The 19,003-nt window shown below is 39.1% G+C and overlaps 2 protein-coding genes across 2 annotated transcripts; both read right to left on the bottom strand.

Moving 5' to 3' along the window:
- Window positions 1–658: 658 nt before the first annotated feature.
- Window positions 659–2,531, bottom strand: LOC110690769. The gene is made up of 7 exons (XM_021867660.1): window positions 2,286–2,531; window positions 2,180–2,187; window positions 1,995–2,094; window positions 1,802–1,894; window positions 1,636–1,725; window positions 1,411–1,545; window positions 659–818 (listed from the first exon to the last, which is right to left on the bottom strand). The coding sequence occupies exons 1-7, from the start codon at window positions 2,529–2,531 to the stop codon at window positions 708–710; spliced, it is 783 nt and encodes a 260-aa protein (XP_021723352.1). The 3' UTR covers window positions 659–707.
- LOC110690770 lies at window positions 2,186–3,174 on the bottom strand. Its single transcript, XM_021867661.1, has 2 exons — window positions 3,121–3,174; window positions 2,186–3,039 (listed from the first exon to the last, which is right to left on the bottom strand). Exons 1-2 carry the CDS (start codon window positions 3,172–3,174, stop codon window positions 2,557–2,559), a joined length of 537 nt encoding a protein of 178 aa, XP_021723353.1. The 3' UTR covers window positions 2,186–2,556.
- Between the last annotated feature and the right edge of the window lie 15,829 nt (window positions 3,175–19,003).

Genomic DNA, 19,003 nt, shown 5'->3' on the forward strand with positions numbered 1-19,003 from the left:
AAATATTAAAAAGCTTGGGTTAATATGTTATGCTTTACAATGGAGAGGATTTTGGGCCAGCTAGGATTTTGGGCCAGCCATGGCATTTAATACAGAAAAGCCCATAAACCATCTAAAATAAAGCTAAACAACCATACTCCTACGCCCAATTCAGTCATAATATGTACAACAACAACTTGAGTTGGGTAACCATGTCACAAAAGACCCAAACCCAACCAAAAAACAGGCGTTAGTCCATACAGTTCTACCCCCCCCCCCCCAAAAAAAACAGGCCTTAGTCCATACAGTTCTTCCCCCCCAAAAAACAGGCCTTAGTCCATACACTACTGCCCCCCATACTACTCAGATCACACCGTGTTTTGTTTGTGGTGAAAGAAGTGTGACAACATCAGATCGAACTTCGTTAAACTCGGACATCAAATCTTCCCACAGCAGCCAGGATCTCTGGAGGTTAATGTCATCGTCCTGCAAGAGAGTAAATAAAAAAGAATTACATATTTAATCTAAAACAGGACTTTAATAAGGGCATGTATCAAAGTTGGGTAAAACAAACCAGCTTCACATCTGTAAGTAGCCTCTCCGCATTCCGCTTAATCGCGGCTAACATATGGACACCACAGCTGTGCCTAAAAATACAATGGTAGATAGATTATAAATCGTCAAACAACACTAACTTTCCTCTTTCCCCAAAAAGATTAAATTAATCCTTACAGGTCCCCTTGCTGAGCCATTTGTAGGGAAGTTCTCCGCCAAGCGGTCACTGTACCGACTTCCCATTTTGGGTCCAAGGATTGAAAAACCAAATCCATTGCATATGCCTGGAATTCAGAAAGAAATACACAATTAACAAAGTGAAATGCGATTAAGCAATAATCTAAACGCATTGATTAAGGGAAGGGAAAAGATTCCCAAGATTCCCAACCAACTTAATATGGTGACAACTATTCTCATACGAAAGTACGAATATGAGTGGGAGAATTATTATAATTATTCTACAAATCCAAAAGGAGGCAATAAACAACCAGAAAAGCAAAACTAGCGACAATAGAAAAGCACACCAACAACAATAAATTAAACACATCTCAAGTTTTAATCGGAAATCTAAACAACAATAAAGTAAACGCATTCCTATTGAAACGGGGCAGTAGGTAGCCTGAGAGCAAAATCCTTGGTTATGAGTAATATTAAAAGGCAGAGAAAGACCTAACAATAAATTCCCCAACTAAGATGAATGTCAAGGAGCACAAGGGTTTCTTCTAATACCATTACCAACTAAGATGAATGTAAAGGACCACAATCCTAAACTTGATCAGTATAAATTATCATCTAAATAACTAGAAAATTAACAAAGTGAAATGGGATTCAACATTTATTAAATAGATGTTATATATTTACAATTAGGATATGTACCAAATGATCAACATTGGCAGAGTGGACCTCCGACGCGGAAGAGGTCTGAATGGAATCAATAACCAAAATTTCTTCTCGATTCACTGAAAAAGCCACGCACCACCAGTGACCTTCAAAAAGAACTGGGACAAACACCTGCAGCATGGAAAATAAATAGCATATTGTAAGGCAAAAACATTATCAAGCAAAACAAAACAATACGTTCTAGTGCTCTATGATACTTACAACATTTATCCTCTTTGGACGAACACCATCCATCTGTGGTGTAAACACACGTGTATTAATTACCATCTCCCTTCTTTGGAAAACGCGCATCTACAAATATCATTAGAACATCATTACACCTTGTTGCTCGGAAAAAATTATAATACGCAATAAACCAAAAACTAACCGCAAACATAGGATCCAACATGAAACGCTTGCTGCGATCAGCATAGCGAGCAGCCCAAACTTTTTCATACAACTTGCCAGCAGCACTCACATACTACATAAAAAGACATTGGACATTTACCCTGATTAATTGACAACATAGCAAGTAACTAGTGCCCTATATAATTAATAAATCCAAGGTAAGAAATTTCAACCGCATCAAAGACTTGGCCCCTTTCTGCAGCAATTCCAGCACACATATGAAGCGTCACTTGTATCCCATCAACACTTAGCAATACATGATTGTCCCTAAAGCTGTAATTATAATTTTTTTAAGAAGAAACGTAAGTCATACTTAAATGAAGCACTGTATGAATAGAATAAATATTGCATGTAATACCTTTGTGACTGCAATCAGCGCGAGACATTGGAATGAGATCTTATGTAGTCATAAAATGGAACCCGTAATCTGCGGAACTTCCTCGGCCGCCAAGTGTTCACATAACCTTCAGGAAGCAAAGGTGAGTCTGAATTTTTCCTTTTTTGCCGACTTCGTTGTGGGCTAAACCCTCTCTCTCTGCCATCCTCTTCTGAACTATATCCAATTTCAATTTCAATTTTTTCAGGGCTTTGTAAAGGTTTTGGAAACTACATAACAGCAGGTCCAAATCTCCCACCCTCTGCTGCTCATAAGCCACCACCTCTTGCCTCTCCCTCTCAAACTCCATGCCCAACTCAAATTCCAACTCCATTCCATACATCCTATCACTCTCGCACTTATTTAACAATTGTATCTCCATAGGCCAACTCCAACATCAAGACCATTCCCAACTCCATCTCCCTTTCAACTTCTATTACCAAGTCAATAGCGAACTGAAACTCCAACCCCAACTCCAACTCGACTAGCAAATATAATTCCCTTTCTCTCTCCCTTTTATGACTATCGGTGTCATTTTGACTTTCTGTATCTCTGTCCAAGTCTAAGTCAAAGTCTAACTCATATGCTGTAGGAGATTGCAAGTTCCTATGGTCCAACTCATTATCATCCATTACATCACCCGACATTAATGGAGAATCTACAGCATAGTCATGAACATTTAAGTCGGGTTGCACATGTGCATCACCAGAACCTGATGCCAAATCCTTTTTCTTAAAGTATCCGTACCGACGCTTTTTCACACACCTAATGTTAATCAGTTCATCTACTACATCTACACACTCCTGTTGACTATGCACAGCATTGAACATCGATTGATACACCTGCATTAAGAATACCTTAAGTTAAGATGTAAGATGTTGGTTTAGATTCATTGCTCAAAACATAAATAAAAGTACGAATACCTCCTCCATGACCACAGCTGGTCTTTTCAAGGGCATCACATCTTCTGTATTCATTTCATGGGCACGGCCATACGCTGCTTTTACATTCTGGAAAACAAAGCGTATGGATTTGTGTCAGCAATATGATGACCATGTATAAATATAAAGACTATCATCAGGGCTTGTGTATCTTCTGGTTTTTTTGCATTAAAATATAATCACTTACACCAAGTTTGCCAAAATCACCATTCACATGCCGATCCCCCTTCTTTGCCTTTGATATCTGTCGTGTGGTCCACACTGCCATCCTAGGGAAGACACCCCATTGAATAGGTGTTCTTTTCAATCGATCTAGGTAAAAGATCTACAATATAAAATTCATTTAAAATAAAAGACAACCCAAATGTTTAAAAACAAAATAATATATAATGATTGATTGTTAAGGAAATATACCGCAAGAAATATTGTACACCCTCCACAACTTTTGGAAAAACCCATTGGGTAGAACCTCTTGGCAAAGCTTCCTATAGCATGCATAAGCTGGTCGATTACTAAGGAGCACCAGTCATAGGACTTTGCATTTTCAGCTACAAACGCTGCAGGTAAAAACTGGGGGCATAACCTATGGCTTGTTGTAGGACACAGTATGTCAACTATAGCAAGGAGCAAAAAGGCAATCTTGAAATCTGAAGGATCCTCCAATGGACCTTCAACTGCTTCAACAAGGCTTTGCCGGCTTTGCCTAGGAATTCCTTCCACCAAACTGGGTGTAGTTCTGCTGTACCTACTACGTACACGGTCCAGCATGGAACTCATTTCTTCGGTGGCTTTCTTGGGTACCGACTTCTTTCTCATCGGAATACCAAGCACCCAATGAACTTGAATGGGGCTAAACCCAAACTCTTTGCCATCAATGGTAACCATAGACCTAGAGTTCACATCCACCCGTATCGCAAGCCAATAACATAATTCCCGTGGAAGCTGAAAGGAATGGTGTCCTTCGAACAAGTGTATTATTCTGATAGCGGGTTCAGAATTATTAGAAAGCTAATATATTCAGTAAGGTCAAGTGATCGGAATGCCTGGGTGGAGGCCGCTTCCGATCAATAATATTAATATAATTAATATTACAGCTTAATCTTGACTGAACCCTTCGGGTCACACCCAAGCAAATATATGCGAACCAACTCGACGAATTAATTCGAAAAAAATTAATTCGTCGCCCGAGTGTTAAATATTTAGACGTCGGTAATTCGAGCTTAAAGCGTCGAAACCGATCGTCGGAAGTCGAGTCAAAAATCATAAGAAGACGAGACAAGAAAACAGTAATAAATCAACAATGACCAAAATACCCCTAGCATCGGAACATCGAGTGCTAGGGGGTATAGCCGAGCTAGCAGCCCGCACCAAGTGCGAGGCTTGCTAGCAAGCTGCGGCTAGCAGCCCGCACCTAGTGCGAGGCGTGCTAGCATGATGCGGCTAGCAGCCCGCACCTAGTGCGAGGCAATCTAGCAGCAGCCCTCGGCAGCAGCAGCACGCACGCAAGTGCAGGTGCCTGCTGGCCGAGAGTGCTAGCAAGCAGCCCGCACTTTGTGGTGCGTGGACAGCTAGGCCGAGACAAGGGCAACAGCAAAATAAGAAGCCCACTTGGGTGCCTTGGTGCCCAAGTGGGGTTGCCATGTGGCGCAAGGTGAGGGAGAGAGTGGGGAGCAAGTTTGGTCCTCATCTCCAAGTGGTCCTCACCTACTCCCTCATGTATGCTTGACACTTGTTGATTTATTACTAGTTTGCTTAATAATCTTATTTTAGCTTTAAAATAAATTGTGAAAATCTCATTGTCCCACATTGATGAGAGAGAATTTCATACTCTCATTATTCCCTATAAATACCCAACTTGGGGCATTTGGAATGATACTTGAGTGGGAGTTAAATAGAGCATTCCATAATATTGGAAAAACTCTTAAACTCATATAACACTCGGGTTTTGGTCGGACCTTGCTAACCCCAAGGTAACGGACCTTAAAGTTGTGTTCGCCCCATTTGTGGGTGGATACCGTCGGAGGCGCGGCGCTTGACGTGCTCGTATCTTTCAAGTAAGAGCTCCGGTTTTTGGGCGAAGCTCGCTTCGAGGGTAAGATTCGTTATCTTTTCTTTGTGTTTATTTATTTATGCTTTATGATTTTAATTATTGCGAGTGGTTCCTTGGGTCGGGGTTTGTTTCCGCGGTGATTCGGACTCACCAAACCCCAACAGAAGCTGCCTGTCAACAAGGGCATACAGTCCAGCAAAACCCATTTCCTTCACTAACTTTCGTTTATCTTCATCAAATTTGCTTATTGTTGCACCAAAACTCTCTACACGACAATTAACATTTTCAGGCTGCACATACAAGTTAAACTTGTAAGAAAACCTAATAACAATAATTTACTAATTCCAAATAATTAAACTTAAGACAAATAAGTCAATAACAATAATTTAGTGAGTCCAACTACCCTTTTCAGTTCCATAGAGCATCTTTCTATTACTTTGCTGAGTTCCTTCATCTTCCCACCCCCGCTAAGAGAATTGTCCTACAAAGACAAAACGGTTTACATTGAGTAACCTGAAAATAGGGCTCAAATTACAATACAAACCACAGAGGGAGATAACAACATATACATCTACAACAACTGCCAATGAAAAACTCACCCTAAACACATCCGCACTCAGTTTACAAGGGCGACAGCCTTCACTTGCACTTGCATCATTACCCGCTGATGAATCAATCACAACCTTGTACAACATATTATAAAGAAGTTCGGTCATTTGAATTTAACATAACATATCAAAAATGGATAGATAATTTGTAAAACAAACACACAAAGGAACCACAGAGACAGAGCAAACAGATAAGAAATTGTCAGAGGTAAGCAATGGATAAGAAACCAAAACCCAAATAATTGGATAAGCACTTGTTAAATCAAAGGTTTCATTCTAAATGTTTATTATTACAGCGTTCCCCAAGACAACAGATGTTTCTAAAGACCACTGATGGCAGCACACCCGAAATTAATACGAATGACTACTTTCCTATTATTTAGAGGTGATCCTGCTGGTGCACTGCACCCAAACTTTCCTATTATTTAGAGGTGATCCTGCTGATCAGATATACATGATAGTTGAGCTGCGAAGATTAACATGGTAATCTTCATTTGTTTGACAATTCATAAGAGAGGTGAGGGGCATTACTTGGTAGTCATAATCTTCTTTACATCTCTTTGTTTTCTGTTTTTATTCCCTCCATTTCACTAGCAAATTTTCTGTTTCATAAACAATTCATACACAAATAGCATTCTCTTCTCATCCCAAAATTGACATATTATTAGGAATATTAGGAATTATTATATTCTTATTTCTGGATATATCTTCATACACTCAGATATGGTATGGTTGAAAGTGTTTTCTGAAATTTTTATGTAAATATGCATAAGTTCATTCAGTTTTGTCAGGTTTAGTGGCAGGTTGTAGCTAATTGTTAATACAATTTTCTCAGTATGTCTTTCACCCTTTCAATAAACATGTACTGATGTACCATCCGTCATATATCCGGGAGTGCTGTAGGAAGTTATTGGTTTAAGTTTCAAAAGCTTATCATGCTAGATTTTCTGAATAAATAGAATCTTCATAATGCAATCATGGCATCCTCATTTCAGCTCTGCCATCTTATATTGATGCTTGCATATTAGTGTCCAACATTATTGCTTTAAATATGCTTCACAAAGATTAATTAATCTCATATGGACCTGGCTTGTTATTTCATTATGATTAAGATATTACGAATAAACTGATTTGGAGAAGATATTATATTTAATGCAGGGATGCTTATAGATTTGCTGTTAGGCCTCGGATTGTGCAAAGCTATAGATAGTATGCTAAATTGTGAAGGTACTAATTTTCTATGGTACTGCTTATGTTAGAACATATGATTTTGTTTTTTCGTGTTTTCAATCAATTGATGAACTGTGAAGGGATTATAAAGAATTAAGAATACTAATTTTATGCTTTGAGATGAGTGTGAAATGTTTGCTGTACTAAATGTTCTGCTTGTCATATTCGATTGAATCTTGGAGCAATAAGAACAAGGAAGTTTCGGGTTAGAGAGTGTATTTTTGCTAATAAGCTACGCATCATATATGCATCTATTCTGAAAAATATAGTAACACGCAGGTACTAGCAGGGCAAATGAAAAGGTTTGAAAATGCGCTGAGAATGCTTCAAGGGAAAGATGCTGATATTTCATTTGTGGCATCTGAAAATCAGGTGAGATTCTTAGTCATAATCACATTCTTAGAGAAATTTGATGTAATTATTGTAATGGGATAGTAATATTCTCTGAATAACTGAACAAGTGATTGATGAACTTGGTTTCGTAACAGGAATATATAGAAACTACAGATCACTTGCCAAAAGCTAGGATACTGGATCTTTTCCAACAGAGATGCTCGCGTTCAATCACAGTGAGATTCTTATGACCGTAATTTTTCTAATCAAGAAACTAAACCAAAGATATCTTACTTAGAAACCTCAACCCAAATGAAGAAACGCATTTTTTTTTTTATAATTTATTTTCGAGCATTTTTTTACTCCGTATATATATATATTCAAGTTTTGCGCTCGAGTGAGATTAAGAAAGAAGGATTGCGAATTAGTATTTGTTGCTGATTAAGTATTGGGTTCAGTGTTGTTATGAAGTCTTGAATCACTGCCTAATCAATTTTATTATCTTCCTGAGCTAGCTCTTCTCTTTTTTTTTTTTTTTTTTTTTTTTTTTTTTTTTTTTTATAGATTTTGGTTCTTATTTGCATGATTTTGGTCCGAAATGGAGTGTCCAAACGTTGTATTTCTATTGGAGTGTTGAGTATTTGTTACGGGTACTTGCTTGAAGTGAAATGAAGAGTCGGGGTAGCATATATGATGCGGGTTTCTACACTACAATTAGTAATTAGTTTTCGATGCTTGTTATTGATGCTAGAACTGGGTGTCGCTATTGTTGTTAGGGTTTCAAGATGAATGGGGGTTTTGGTAGATTTAAGCTTTTTAATTGAAACTTCAAGGCCTCTTATGTTAATATTTGATTTTCAATATTGCAGCGTATAGGAACCACCCTCCTACAAATAAGTTTGAATAATAACTCTCTTCCAGCATCGGCAGAGGCAGTCCCTGATGCTTCCGTTGCTAAACATAGCTTCCCGAAAGTTGAATCTTCCCCTGAGCCACAAGCAGTTGCACTTGCACTACCGTTGAATGAACAGCATAAGCGAACAACATAAGCACCATCCCAGAGATCCTTTCCTCACCCCAGAATAAAATAAATGTAGTATCATATCGAAGGCCTCTTTCACCATACCTTGCAGTAATGATTTTCCTTTCTTTTATATCTTCTTATTGGTTATAATGGTCTTTTTACTTTACATCTACTCTTATAAGCTACCCTGCAAGAAATTTGTGACTCTTACAGATGCTAATCTACTTCATCGTACACCTTGTGAGCCATCTGAGACCCCTGTGTATCTGTGCAACAAGATTCTTCAGAGATAGTGCTAAGGTTTATTCTTAAGATTAGCTATATAAAAATCTTTGGAAGTTGGAACTGGGTGGGAATTGGGGGAAGTTGATTATACATCAATCCAAAATGGAAGGCCATGCGAAATGGTCAGATTTACTTGTGTATTTTGATCAAACCCTGGATAAGCTTTTAAGTGTTAGTAAACAGGATAAAAGTGGTAGAGGGTGGGTTAGGGGCCTCTAGAATATAGAAATGATACAGTATCTGGGTATGATAGGTCATCTAGGTATAATAGGGTAAAGCTAATGGGGTGCATGTTTCTGAAGATACCTTTAAAGCTGTTGCTGACGCTTTGAGGATTTTTGCTTTTCTAATAATTTCTGAGGTTGGTTTGTGTTTTTTTTTTTTTTCTTCTTTGTGTTAAGATATATTGCTGTTATAATTATCCTTTTAATGTACATCAGTTGGATAAATAATAAAGTTGACAAAAATGTTACGATTAGAGTTTAAAATGGTTCATATTGTAACCAATTATATTATGATAATTGAATTTAAAATAAAATAAAAACACTATGATAATTGATACACTATTTACTATTTAGATTTTTTAATGGTTATTCTGGTGTGCTTGTGTAAATTATGACCACGCCAGTTATTTATACATTTTTGTGTATCTTAGCGCGTGGAAAGTAGCTGTCAAATTAACTCTGTAATTCCCGGTTTCTTGTTGTAATCCGTGAGCTGCTGAAACCATCATTTTAGAATTTCGTTATTCCTTTTATGTTTTTTTAAAGGGATCATATTTCCTTATCCTAATACATTGATGAATTTATTCAAGGGAAGAGGGTTGGCAGGTTTTCTGAACCTCACAAGCCAGATTAGGTGACAGAACAAGTTGCTAGCAGGACAAGAACTGCATTGCCACTGGCCCACTACCATATGATGTGGAGCTAGATGTAGTAGAATCCTTCTTTTGTCAATTTGCAAAGGTAATCTAAGTTACTTCTTCTGCGTGTACATCCTCTTGGTGCAATTGTTGTAACTTGAGTTGTTAGTCATGCCGGATTAAACCAAACGGGGCCATAATGTGACCCAATTTACTATTCCGTACTTGTGTAGTTAAATAGGCGTGCATCTTGCCGTTTTATTTGCTCTCTTTCTTTCGCACTTGGTATCGCTATCGGTCACCGATACTTCTTCAGTCTTTCCATCTTCAAATAAAAGTTTACCGGTGTATATTATGGAGAACTCACGTATGATGTACGGAGTATGTATTATGATGAATTTCTTTTTTATATAAATATCATTGGCATGTTTTCTTTTTTGTTATGTTTAATCATTTGTTCACATTTACTGAATTACACTGAGTTGATTGGAGCTAAACTGAATTGACCTGAGTAGAGCTGAAATAAATATTTTATAAGAGAAGCAAATTAGGAGCTAAATTGAACTGAATTGATTGGAACTGAACTGATTGGAGCTGAACTGAACTGAACTTAAGCTGAAGTGAACATGTCCTATTGTATTGTATAAGTTAAAAGTTACTTCCTCCGTTCTATTAATATTGCAACAATGGACTTTTTACACTATTCATCACTCTTGTTTGACCATATATTATGAGTTATACGTTAAGCAAAATATGGTCAAGTGAGATCTTGTTGGGTTCGTCTCATATAATACTTTCACAATATAAACTTTTTATAATTTTTACTCTTACACAATTATAGATATTTAGCATATAAAATGTGTTTTGGGATGCGTAATTTCCTCCTTGTTGCGTATTAACAGAACGGAAGAAGTAAAATATACCAACTAAAACTACAAAAATGAAGTATTGGCAATATGACTATATGAGTACGGGATATATCATTAGTTGATATAAAATACTCATATGACTATATGAGATTATTGTTCACACGTACTTTCTCGATTTTCATTCGTCATTAATGTGTAACTATACAAGCTATCCGATGATGAAGGGTCTGTTCATATTTACTTAAATGAGCTGAACTGATTGGAGCTGAACTGCACTGAACTGAACTGATTGGAACTGAACTGAAATGAATATTTTATGAGAGAGGGAAATTAAGAGCTAAACTGAACTGAACTTATTGGAGCTGAATTGAACTGAACTGAACTGAACTGAACTGATTGGAGCTGAATTGAACTGAACTGAACTAAACTGATTGGAGCTGAGTTGAACTGAACTGAACTGAAATGAAAATAAGTAAATATAAACAGGCCCGTAACGTTACAACTTTTTATAAAACACCCAAAGTAACAAGTGTTGCAATTTTAATAATGAAAAAAGATATTGTAGTGTTATTGATGAGGTAGTAATGCATGCAGAGATAAGATTATTGATAACAAGATTGTACCATAATTTCATGGCCTCAAGATTTTTTTTTTTGGTGTTCTACCCGTTTCACCCTTTGGGCTAATCCGGATTCGGGGATCAGTTTTGGGTGGTTAGGTTCCAGCCCCCTCCCAATTGTTGTTACGGGGGTTCGAACACGGGTCCTCCCTACTAAGTGTAGTCTTAATCACCACTACACCAACAACCAATTGGTCATGGCCTCAAGATCATGACTTGGGAGGGGCAACTCTTACAGAGTTACTTCCTCTATCCACTACTCCGTACTCTATATTTTTTTTTTTTTTTGTTATAGTAGTTTGCTCATTTATGACTTGATAACTTAAGGTTTGTTTTTATAGACTGAATTCAACTGAGTAAATAAAAAATGAATCACATACTATGGAGTATGTATTTACATTTCACATGTCAAATACGAAGTTACTACGATTACCGAGGTACTAGTTTTACCGAGACTTCGTATTTCAAGATAAACGGGGCCCACTTGCCACAACTAAAAGATTTGTGGAAAACGCCAAAATATGGATTTTGACCATTGCAAACTAGGGTGAGCATGGGACGGGTACCCGTACCGTTAGTACTAACGGTTCGGGTACCTGATATCCAAAATCCCTAAAAGTGATATCCATATCCCGAATCGATAAGTTCGGGTACCCGGATTTTCGGATCGGTTATCGGGTACCCAATAAGATATCCAATAATGATAATTAAACTTAATTATGTAGTTATTATAATATAATTTAACACTAATTAACAACAATATCATATAATTTTGACCAAATTATTAATAATATTACAAATCATTGATATTATAAAATAATTATATAGTAAAGTAAGAGTTTAGATTTAAAAAAAAATAGATTTAAGTAGGGGAAAAAGGCAAAAAAATGCTTATCGGAATGGATCGGGTAATCGTTAATTTTAAAATAATACCCAATAACCATACCCGATAACAAATTATCGGAACGGGTACCCGAACCGTTATGATTATCGGATCGGGTACCCTAATTTTCGGAACGGTTACGAATCGATTTTTCGGGTTTTCGGTTTTTTGGGTAGTTTTGCTCAGCCCTATTGCAAACCGCAACAATTTTCTATTCCTTCTCCACAAAAATACACCGTAGGTACTACTACTGGATTTTGTACCATAAGAATATAGTAGGATTACAATGATTTTTTTTATTTTTTGGGGTCATAAATATTTGTCTTACTATGTAATAATTACATAAAAAAAAAAAAATTGTATTATTTGGTTCACTCATCAAATGTTAAACTAGTATGAAATGTCACATGAGACATGCTCCATATTTTGTAGTGAATTGATTTTGCAACTATTGTTGCATTTGATGGAGATGAAAATATGTGGTTGGTTCTTGAAATATTTGGAGCAATGTTTTATGATAGGGTTTTTTCTTATGTTAGTAATTATATTTTCTAAACTTTTTCGTGACAAATTTTGTAATGGTTTATCATATTTTGGATACGTTTTAGACAACAAACAAAGTGTGAAATATTAGAGTAAAATCAATTATAAATATAAAGATAATTTTCTTTCATACTTTAAAGGTTTTCACAATCTGGAGGAATTTAATCCTTTATTGACAATTATAGGAGCATTATTAGAATGATTCCTATGCAACAAAAATTGCTTTCTCTCTCTAAAATTGGGAGCATCTCTCAATAGAAAGTGAGTTTACTAGCTTTCAGCTAGAGTCCTTAGCCCTTATCTTTGTTTGCATGCTTGTTTTCTTCGTTTCTCTATCTTAATCTCCTTTTGCAGTGAAGGGATATCAATTGTTTGCTTGTGTCCTTAGTTTTCTGATTCTCTTATTCGGATTTCAAGACATTTATTCTCAGTATTAATTTGCTCCTCGTTTCTCATAAAAGGAGTTGGCCTTTTCCCAGTTTGGACTTCTTCCAACATTCACTGAGAGGCGCTTCGTTTTATTCAACCCTGTAACTCATTCCTGCTTAACATCAAAATTCCTCATTCTTCTGTCTTTTTCTCTTCTTCTAAATGTTTAATTCTTCTGTCTCTTTCACTTCTCCCCTCTAAGTTTCTTAATTAAATTCTTCTTCTTTATTTACCTAGTTGGATTACGAGAGGTGAAATACGGGTCCACAGATCTGGCCCATATTTTCTGTTCGAATGTAGCAGCCATAGAGATCAGGAAAGCCTCGTACGGGCTAGTACAGCAATATTCGATGGGAGAATAATTAATTTTCGAAGGTACGAGGTTGACCTTGCGCCTCAATATATGAGCTTTACACTCACGAGTGTTTGGGTAAGGGTTTACGGTCTTCCCCTTGCCTACCTCACTGAAAGTTGGGCGAGACAAATATTTAGGCACGTGGGGTATATTGAAGAACTCGACCATGAAGGAGATGGTCTCCCTGCCCATGTTGAACTAAGGGCTCGAATCCTGATCGATCTCTCTATGCCGCTGATTCCAGGGTGTTTTATACCTCTTGAAGGTAATCGGGTAATTTGGGTGTATTTGAGATATGAGGGCGTGTACAAGTTCTGCAAGTCTTGTGGGTGCGTCGGTCACTCGACTTATAGATGCAAGCTTCACTCGGTGATAGCAAGAAGGAGAGTGAGGAGAAGATTGGACGAGGTAGAAGCAGACTGCATAAGGGTGCTATACGGCTCAGCCGAGTACCCCTTCTACACAAACTTTATTCGAGGGCTCCCGGATTGGTATAGGTTTCGAAACTCGGGAATTGATCTCCGTCAGTTTGAAATCCCGGAAGAATCTCCGTTGTATAGGAGAGTGCCAAGAGAAAACATGGGGTTTGATGAAGGCCACCCGTATGATGAACCGTTTTCTTCTCAAGATAGTAATGGAAGCGAACAGTTCCATATAGGGGAAGAGGAGCTGTCAAATGATGACTCAGAGATAGTCGAGATGGAGACCGATCCAATTAGGCCGGACCTCGAACTTTCTCCTGGCAGGCGCTTAGGATTGAGAGGGGATCCGTATGCGGAGTTTGTTCGAGAAGGGTCTCTAAACCGCAATATGAGTAATCCTATTTTGGGGAATACTCGGGTTTCTGGTGCGGGGTGTGAACAAGCCTCGCAAGAAATGGAAATGGAAATAAGGGGTGGATGGCCAACCCCAACAAGGCCGACTGCTGTCAGAATAGGAAGGGATCGAGCTGCGGGTTTTTTCCCACCTCCGGCACGGCGCCTATTTGCTGACTCACAATATGAGGTTGGTGAGTCTTCCTCGGCTCGAAATGCGCCTAGATCGGGAGGAGGTCCAGGTACAATTTTTCATACGCTTGGGATCTCCGAGTGGGCTGCTACCCCCTCGGATTTAGCAAGGAACGCAGCTGATTTGCTAGGTGTCGAAGCGGGTAATAACAGAGGTCTAGAGCTGCCCATCGGTTCAGGTTCGCAACATTGGTTGGAGGGGACTTCGATCATGGCAACTCGAAGGCTTAGGGAAATTGAACAGTAGGCGGAGGAGGAGTATGCGTGCATAATGGAAGCAAGTACAATTCTGTCGTTGGGGATTCGTAGTGCGAGAAGGGAGGAGATCCAAGCTATTCACCGAACGGCAAGAGCCACTCTCTCACCTTTTCTTAGGCTGTCTCCATCTGCTTTGGGGGGGGCTCCCAAACCTCCCCCTTACGGAATTTGATCCTCCTAATACTCCGGTATCTCATCTTAGCTCTTTTAACTTTACGGAATTATTTAATTATGATGATAGTGCAAATGACAAAAAGCGGATAAGGGAGGCAGTTGGGCACCTTCCACATTCTTGTGATGGAGACTCAATCAGGTATGATGAATCTGTTGTGGAATGGGTAGGAAGGAAGAGGCTTAAGAGGCTTCAAAGATGGTCCGAGAAAGGGGGCTTCTCCATATGGCTCAAAGATGAAAAGGGGGGCAACAAATTTGCTTCCAAAGCAATCTCTGATCCCGACATGGCAAGGGAATTTGATGTGGATATCGATGGTGATATTCGTATGAGGGGCAAGAACAAACGTTCTCAAGACATATCTTCGTCTTCCTCCGAGTCATGCAAGAGGCAAAAGAGTGAGGAGGTGACATCAGTTTTTAGGGAGGTAAGGGATGATATGGACATTGATCTTCAGTTCACTATTTTTGAATCAGTGAAATCAGTATTGGAGGGGTGAGGAGGCTGCTCCCAGTCAGCTCCCGAAAGGAATATGAATGTTGTGGCGTGGAATTGCAGGGGTCTTAATGATCCACACTCTCTTGCAATTCCCTACCTAGTGTGGCTCCAACGTTCCAAGCTACCTATGTTTTTGTTTCTCTCGGAAACTAAGATGGATTTTGATAAGGCGGCGGATAGTTTAAGTGGTCTAGGTCCTACTTCCTATTTTGGTTGGGATTCGGAAGGAAGTAGTGGGGGTCTCCTAGTTTTAGTTTGGTCAAATGTTGTAGTAGATTGTTTGTTTTCCTCAAAAAATTTCATCCTTTGTAAGATTTATGAATGTAATGGAAGTATTAAGTATGTACTTTTTTTTATGGCGAGCCTAGAGTAGAAAATAGAAGTATTGTTTGGGAACAACTTCAATGGTTCCTAGAAGAGTACAGAAATGTTTTGGTCATAGGTGATTTTAACCAAATAGAGAGTGGAAGTGATAAACTTGGTGGCTCCACTCAAATTAGAGGGCTTGATGCCTTTCTAGACTTTAGATTCAGCAGCAATGTAACGGAGGTTCCTTTTTTGGGGCCTAGGTTCACATGGAGCAACAAAAGGGAGGGCAACGAGCTCATCCTAGAAAGGCTAGATCGTGCCTATATCATAGAGGAATGGTTTATCCATTCCCCCGATGGGAGAATCTCTCATGAACCGATTGTGTGTTCTGATCATGCAACTATTATTTATTGTGATAAGCCTAGCTCTTCTCCTTCTAATAGGCCTTATCAGATTGAAAATTGGTGTATGGCCTTCCCGGAAGTCAAAGAAATTGTTAAGACTACTTGGAAAGATGAAATTCGGGGTTCACACATGTTCCAGTTGTCGAGAAAACTGGGTATGCTAAGATCAAAGATTCTGGTGCTTGGAAAATAAAAAGGTCTGGGGGATCAACTGGAGGAAGCTTTCTAGAGATCTTCAAAGTAAGGGGTTGAAGGTCAACACTCTTCAGGAAGGGGAAGGGTACATCCAGCATATAAATTTGCTCATTCCAGAAAGCCAGCTGAGTTTTAGCTTCTGGAAACAAAGGATGAAGGCTAATTGGGTGAAGTTTTGGGATTGCCCAACCCCTACAATGTATAGGAAGGTAAAGCAGAGGCAACAAGCCAACGAGATTCTTACCCTAAAGAATGACAATGATACTTGGGTAGAGGGGCAAAAGGATGTAGAAGAGGTAATTCTCTCTTCAATCAAGGATATTTATAACCCGGTGACTAGTGATAATCATGGAGAAGAAATTGATCTTCTTCTCCGTCAACTGGACACCCCTTCTCTTTCTGAAGAGGATCGGGTTTGGTTGGATAAGGGCTTTACAGAGGGGGAAATCAAAAAAGCAATGTTGGATATGCACTGTTCTAAATCTCCGGGTCCAGATGGTTTCATGGTAGACTTCTTTAAATTCTACTGGGAGGAGGTAGGGAATTTAATTGTTGACAGTGTGAAGCAGTTTTTGAGATCAGGTAACATGTTGAAGGAATGGAACCAATCTCTTCTTGTTCTGATCCCAAAAGTTAAAGTGCCGGAAGTCGCCAGTCAATTTAGACCTATCAGTCTCTGCAACACGATTTATAAGTGCATCTCAAAATGCCTTGTTAATAGGCTAAAGGTCATTCTCCCCAGGCTTATCACGGAAAACCAGAGTGCCTTCATTCTAGGAAGATACATGGAGGACAACATCCTCCTGAGTCATGAGCTTATGCACCTTATAAATTCCAAGAAAGGCTCAAACTATACAGCAGTTAAGATAGATATGTCAAAGGCCTATGACAGGGTGGATTGGCTTTTTCTCCTTAAAGTCATACATGCCTACGGTTTCTCTGATCACTGGGTGAAGATGGTTTCACAGTGCATCTCAACGGTAAGTTTTAAAGCTGTAATTAACAGGAAAACTTCAGATCACTTCACACCTAAATGCGGTCTGAGACAGGGGGACCCTCTCTCCCCGTATCTCTTCATTCTCTGTATGGATATCCTCTCGAGAATGTTATCTCTTGCAGAGGATATAAATCAATTTCAGGGGTTAAAAGTGTTACGCAGGTCCCCTTCGATCTCTCATCTTTTCTTTGCAGATGATATTATGCTTTTCTTCAAAGCAAACGAGGCTTCCTGTGATTGCATCACTGACATCCTTCAGAGGTTTGGGAAAGCCTCGGGGCAACAATTAAATCTCCAAAAATCGTTTATAAAGTTCTCTCTAGGGGTCGATAGTGGTAAAAGGACAGTTGTGAAGGAAAGTCTAGCCATGCCTGAAATTGGAAATATGGGGATTTATTTAGGAGCCCCGGTTGATATTCAAGGTAAGAAGAAGTCTCACTTCCAATTTTTGGTGGACAAAGTTTCAGAAAAAATTGTTTCTTGGGCCTCCTTGCGTCTGTCTCAACCTGCAAAGTTAATTCTTATCAACACAGTGCTCATTAGCATGTCAGCCCATGTCATGAAGTGTTTGAAACTTCCTCAGAGCATTGCAAACAAGATTGACTCCTTAATTACTCGGTTTTGGTGGTCTAATAATGGCAACAAAGGGCTACACTGGGTAAGCAGGAGCATCACTCATCTACCAAAGAGTATGGGAGGATTAGGGATTAGAGGCTCTTCAGCCCTAAATGATGCTCTCCTCTTCAAACAAGCCTCTAGGATGCACCAAAACCCCCAGTTGCTACTCTCGAGGGTTCATAAGGGTTTTCAAGAGGGGGGTATTCGCAACTTTGCTAATTCCCTGTGAGAACAGGAAACCCCTCTATGGGAAGATCTAGCCTTCAAAAGGTTACCCAGGTGTTCAGAGATGGGTTTGCTTGGAAGGTAGGAAATGGGGAAAATATCATGGCTATCAGTATGCTCTGGGTAAGGGGGGAGATACCACTGGTTAACTCACAACAATCTCTAAGGGCAGTTGTAGATTGGAAAGTGAAGGACTTTATAGATGATGACTCGGGCTCTTGGAAAGCTGGAAGGATTAGGGAATGTTTTGAATGGGAAAGTGCCAAATCCATTCTTTCAATGGAACTCCCGCATTCTAGCGAGGATGATTTCCTTTACTGGAAATATCATCCCTCAGGAAGGTACACGGTGAAGACTGGCTATTACTTTTTATCTAAAGATTTGGGACTAGAAAATTTCGCTTTCCAGGATAGGGACCAGACCTTTGTAAAACTGATTTGGAGAATGGATATCCAGCCAAAATGGAAGCTCTTCCTATGGAAACTTTTTCATGATGGCATTGCAGCTAAAGCAAATCTGGCTAGAAGGGGTATCCAACTGAATGAGGTTTGTGATCACTGTGGGGTGGCCTTGGAGGACAACCATCATCTTTTTAGATTTTGTATTCTGGCAAAGGAAGTTTGGGTTAATGGCCCTCTTTTTATTTGCCATGACTCTCCTGAGACCAACCTTTTGAAAGGTTGGATTCAGCTTTATATCCTGCTCTTTTATAGCGAGGATGGTAAGCACAACCACCGTTGTGCGTTGTTTATTGCAACTTTATGGGGGCTATGGAAGTCAAGGAATGAAAGATGTTTCAAAAATGCTAGGAGTACGAGAGCGCAAGTGATGGAGTTTATAAATCTAGCAATGAAAGACCACGAGACTTTCACACAGCAAGGACACTTGGCTAGGGATGTAGGGGCTAACAGTGGGAATGACCCAATCATTCCCCCGGGTTTCAATTACGTTCATCTAGGTAAAGAGACGGATGGGTTTGATGATTTCATAGTAGAAGTGGATGGGTCCTGGGATAAGAAGACTACAAGGGCGGGCATTGGTTGGGCGGTAAAGAACAATTCTCAAGGCCATGACCTGGAGGTAGGTGGGAAA

The sequence above is a fragment of the Chenopodium quinoa genome, unplaced genomic scaffold (genome assembly GCF_001683475.1).
Source record: "Chenopodium quinoa cultivar QQ74 unplaced genomic scaffold, ASM168347v1, whole genome shotgun sequence".
NCBI classification, from domain to species: Eukaryota; Viridiplantae; Streptophyta; class Magnoliopsida; order Caryophyllales; family Amaranthaceae; genus Chenopodium; species Chenopodium quinoa.

Bases quoted from the DNA above. Each gene is read 5' to 3' on its own strand.
- LOC110690769 (XM_021867660.1), bottom strand. From the start codon at position 2,531: ATGGAGTTGGAATTTGAGTTGGGCATGGAGTTTGAGAGGGAGAGGCAA. The intron at 1,895-1,994 runs GTTGAAATTTCT...CTTTTTATGTAG, and splicing joins GGGGCCAAGTCTTTGATGCG to TATGTGAGTGCTGCTGGCAA. The intron at 1,726-1,801 runs GTTAGTTTTTGG...TGATATTTGTAG, and splicing joins TGTTGGATCCTATGTTTGCG to ATGCGCGTTTTCCAAAGAAG.
- LOC110690770 (XM_021867661.1), bottom strand. From the start codon at position 3,174: ATGAATACAGAAGATGTGATGCCCTTGAAAAGACCAGCTGTGGTCATG. The intron at 3,040-3,120 runs GTATTCGTACTT...TTCTTAATGCAG, and splicing joins CAGCTGTGGTCATGGAGGAG to GTGTATCAATCGATGTTCAA.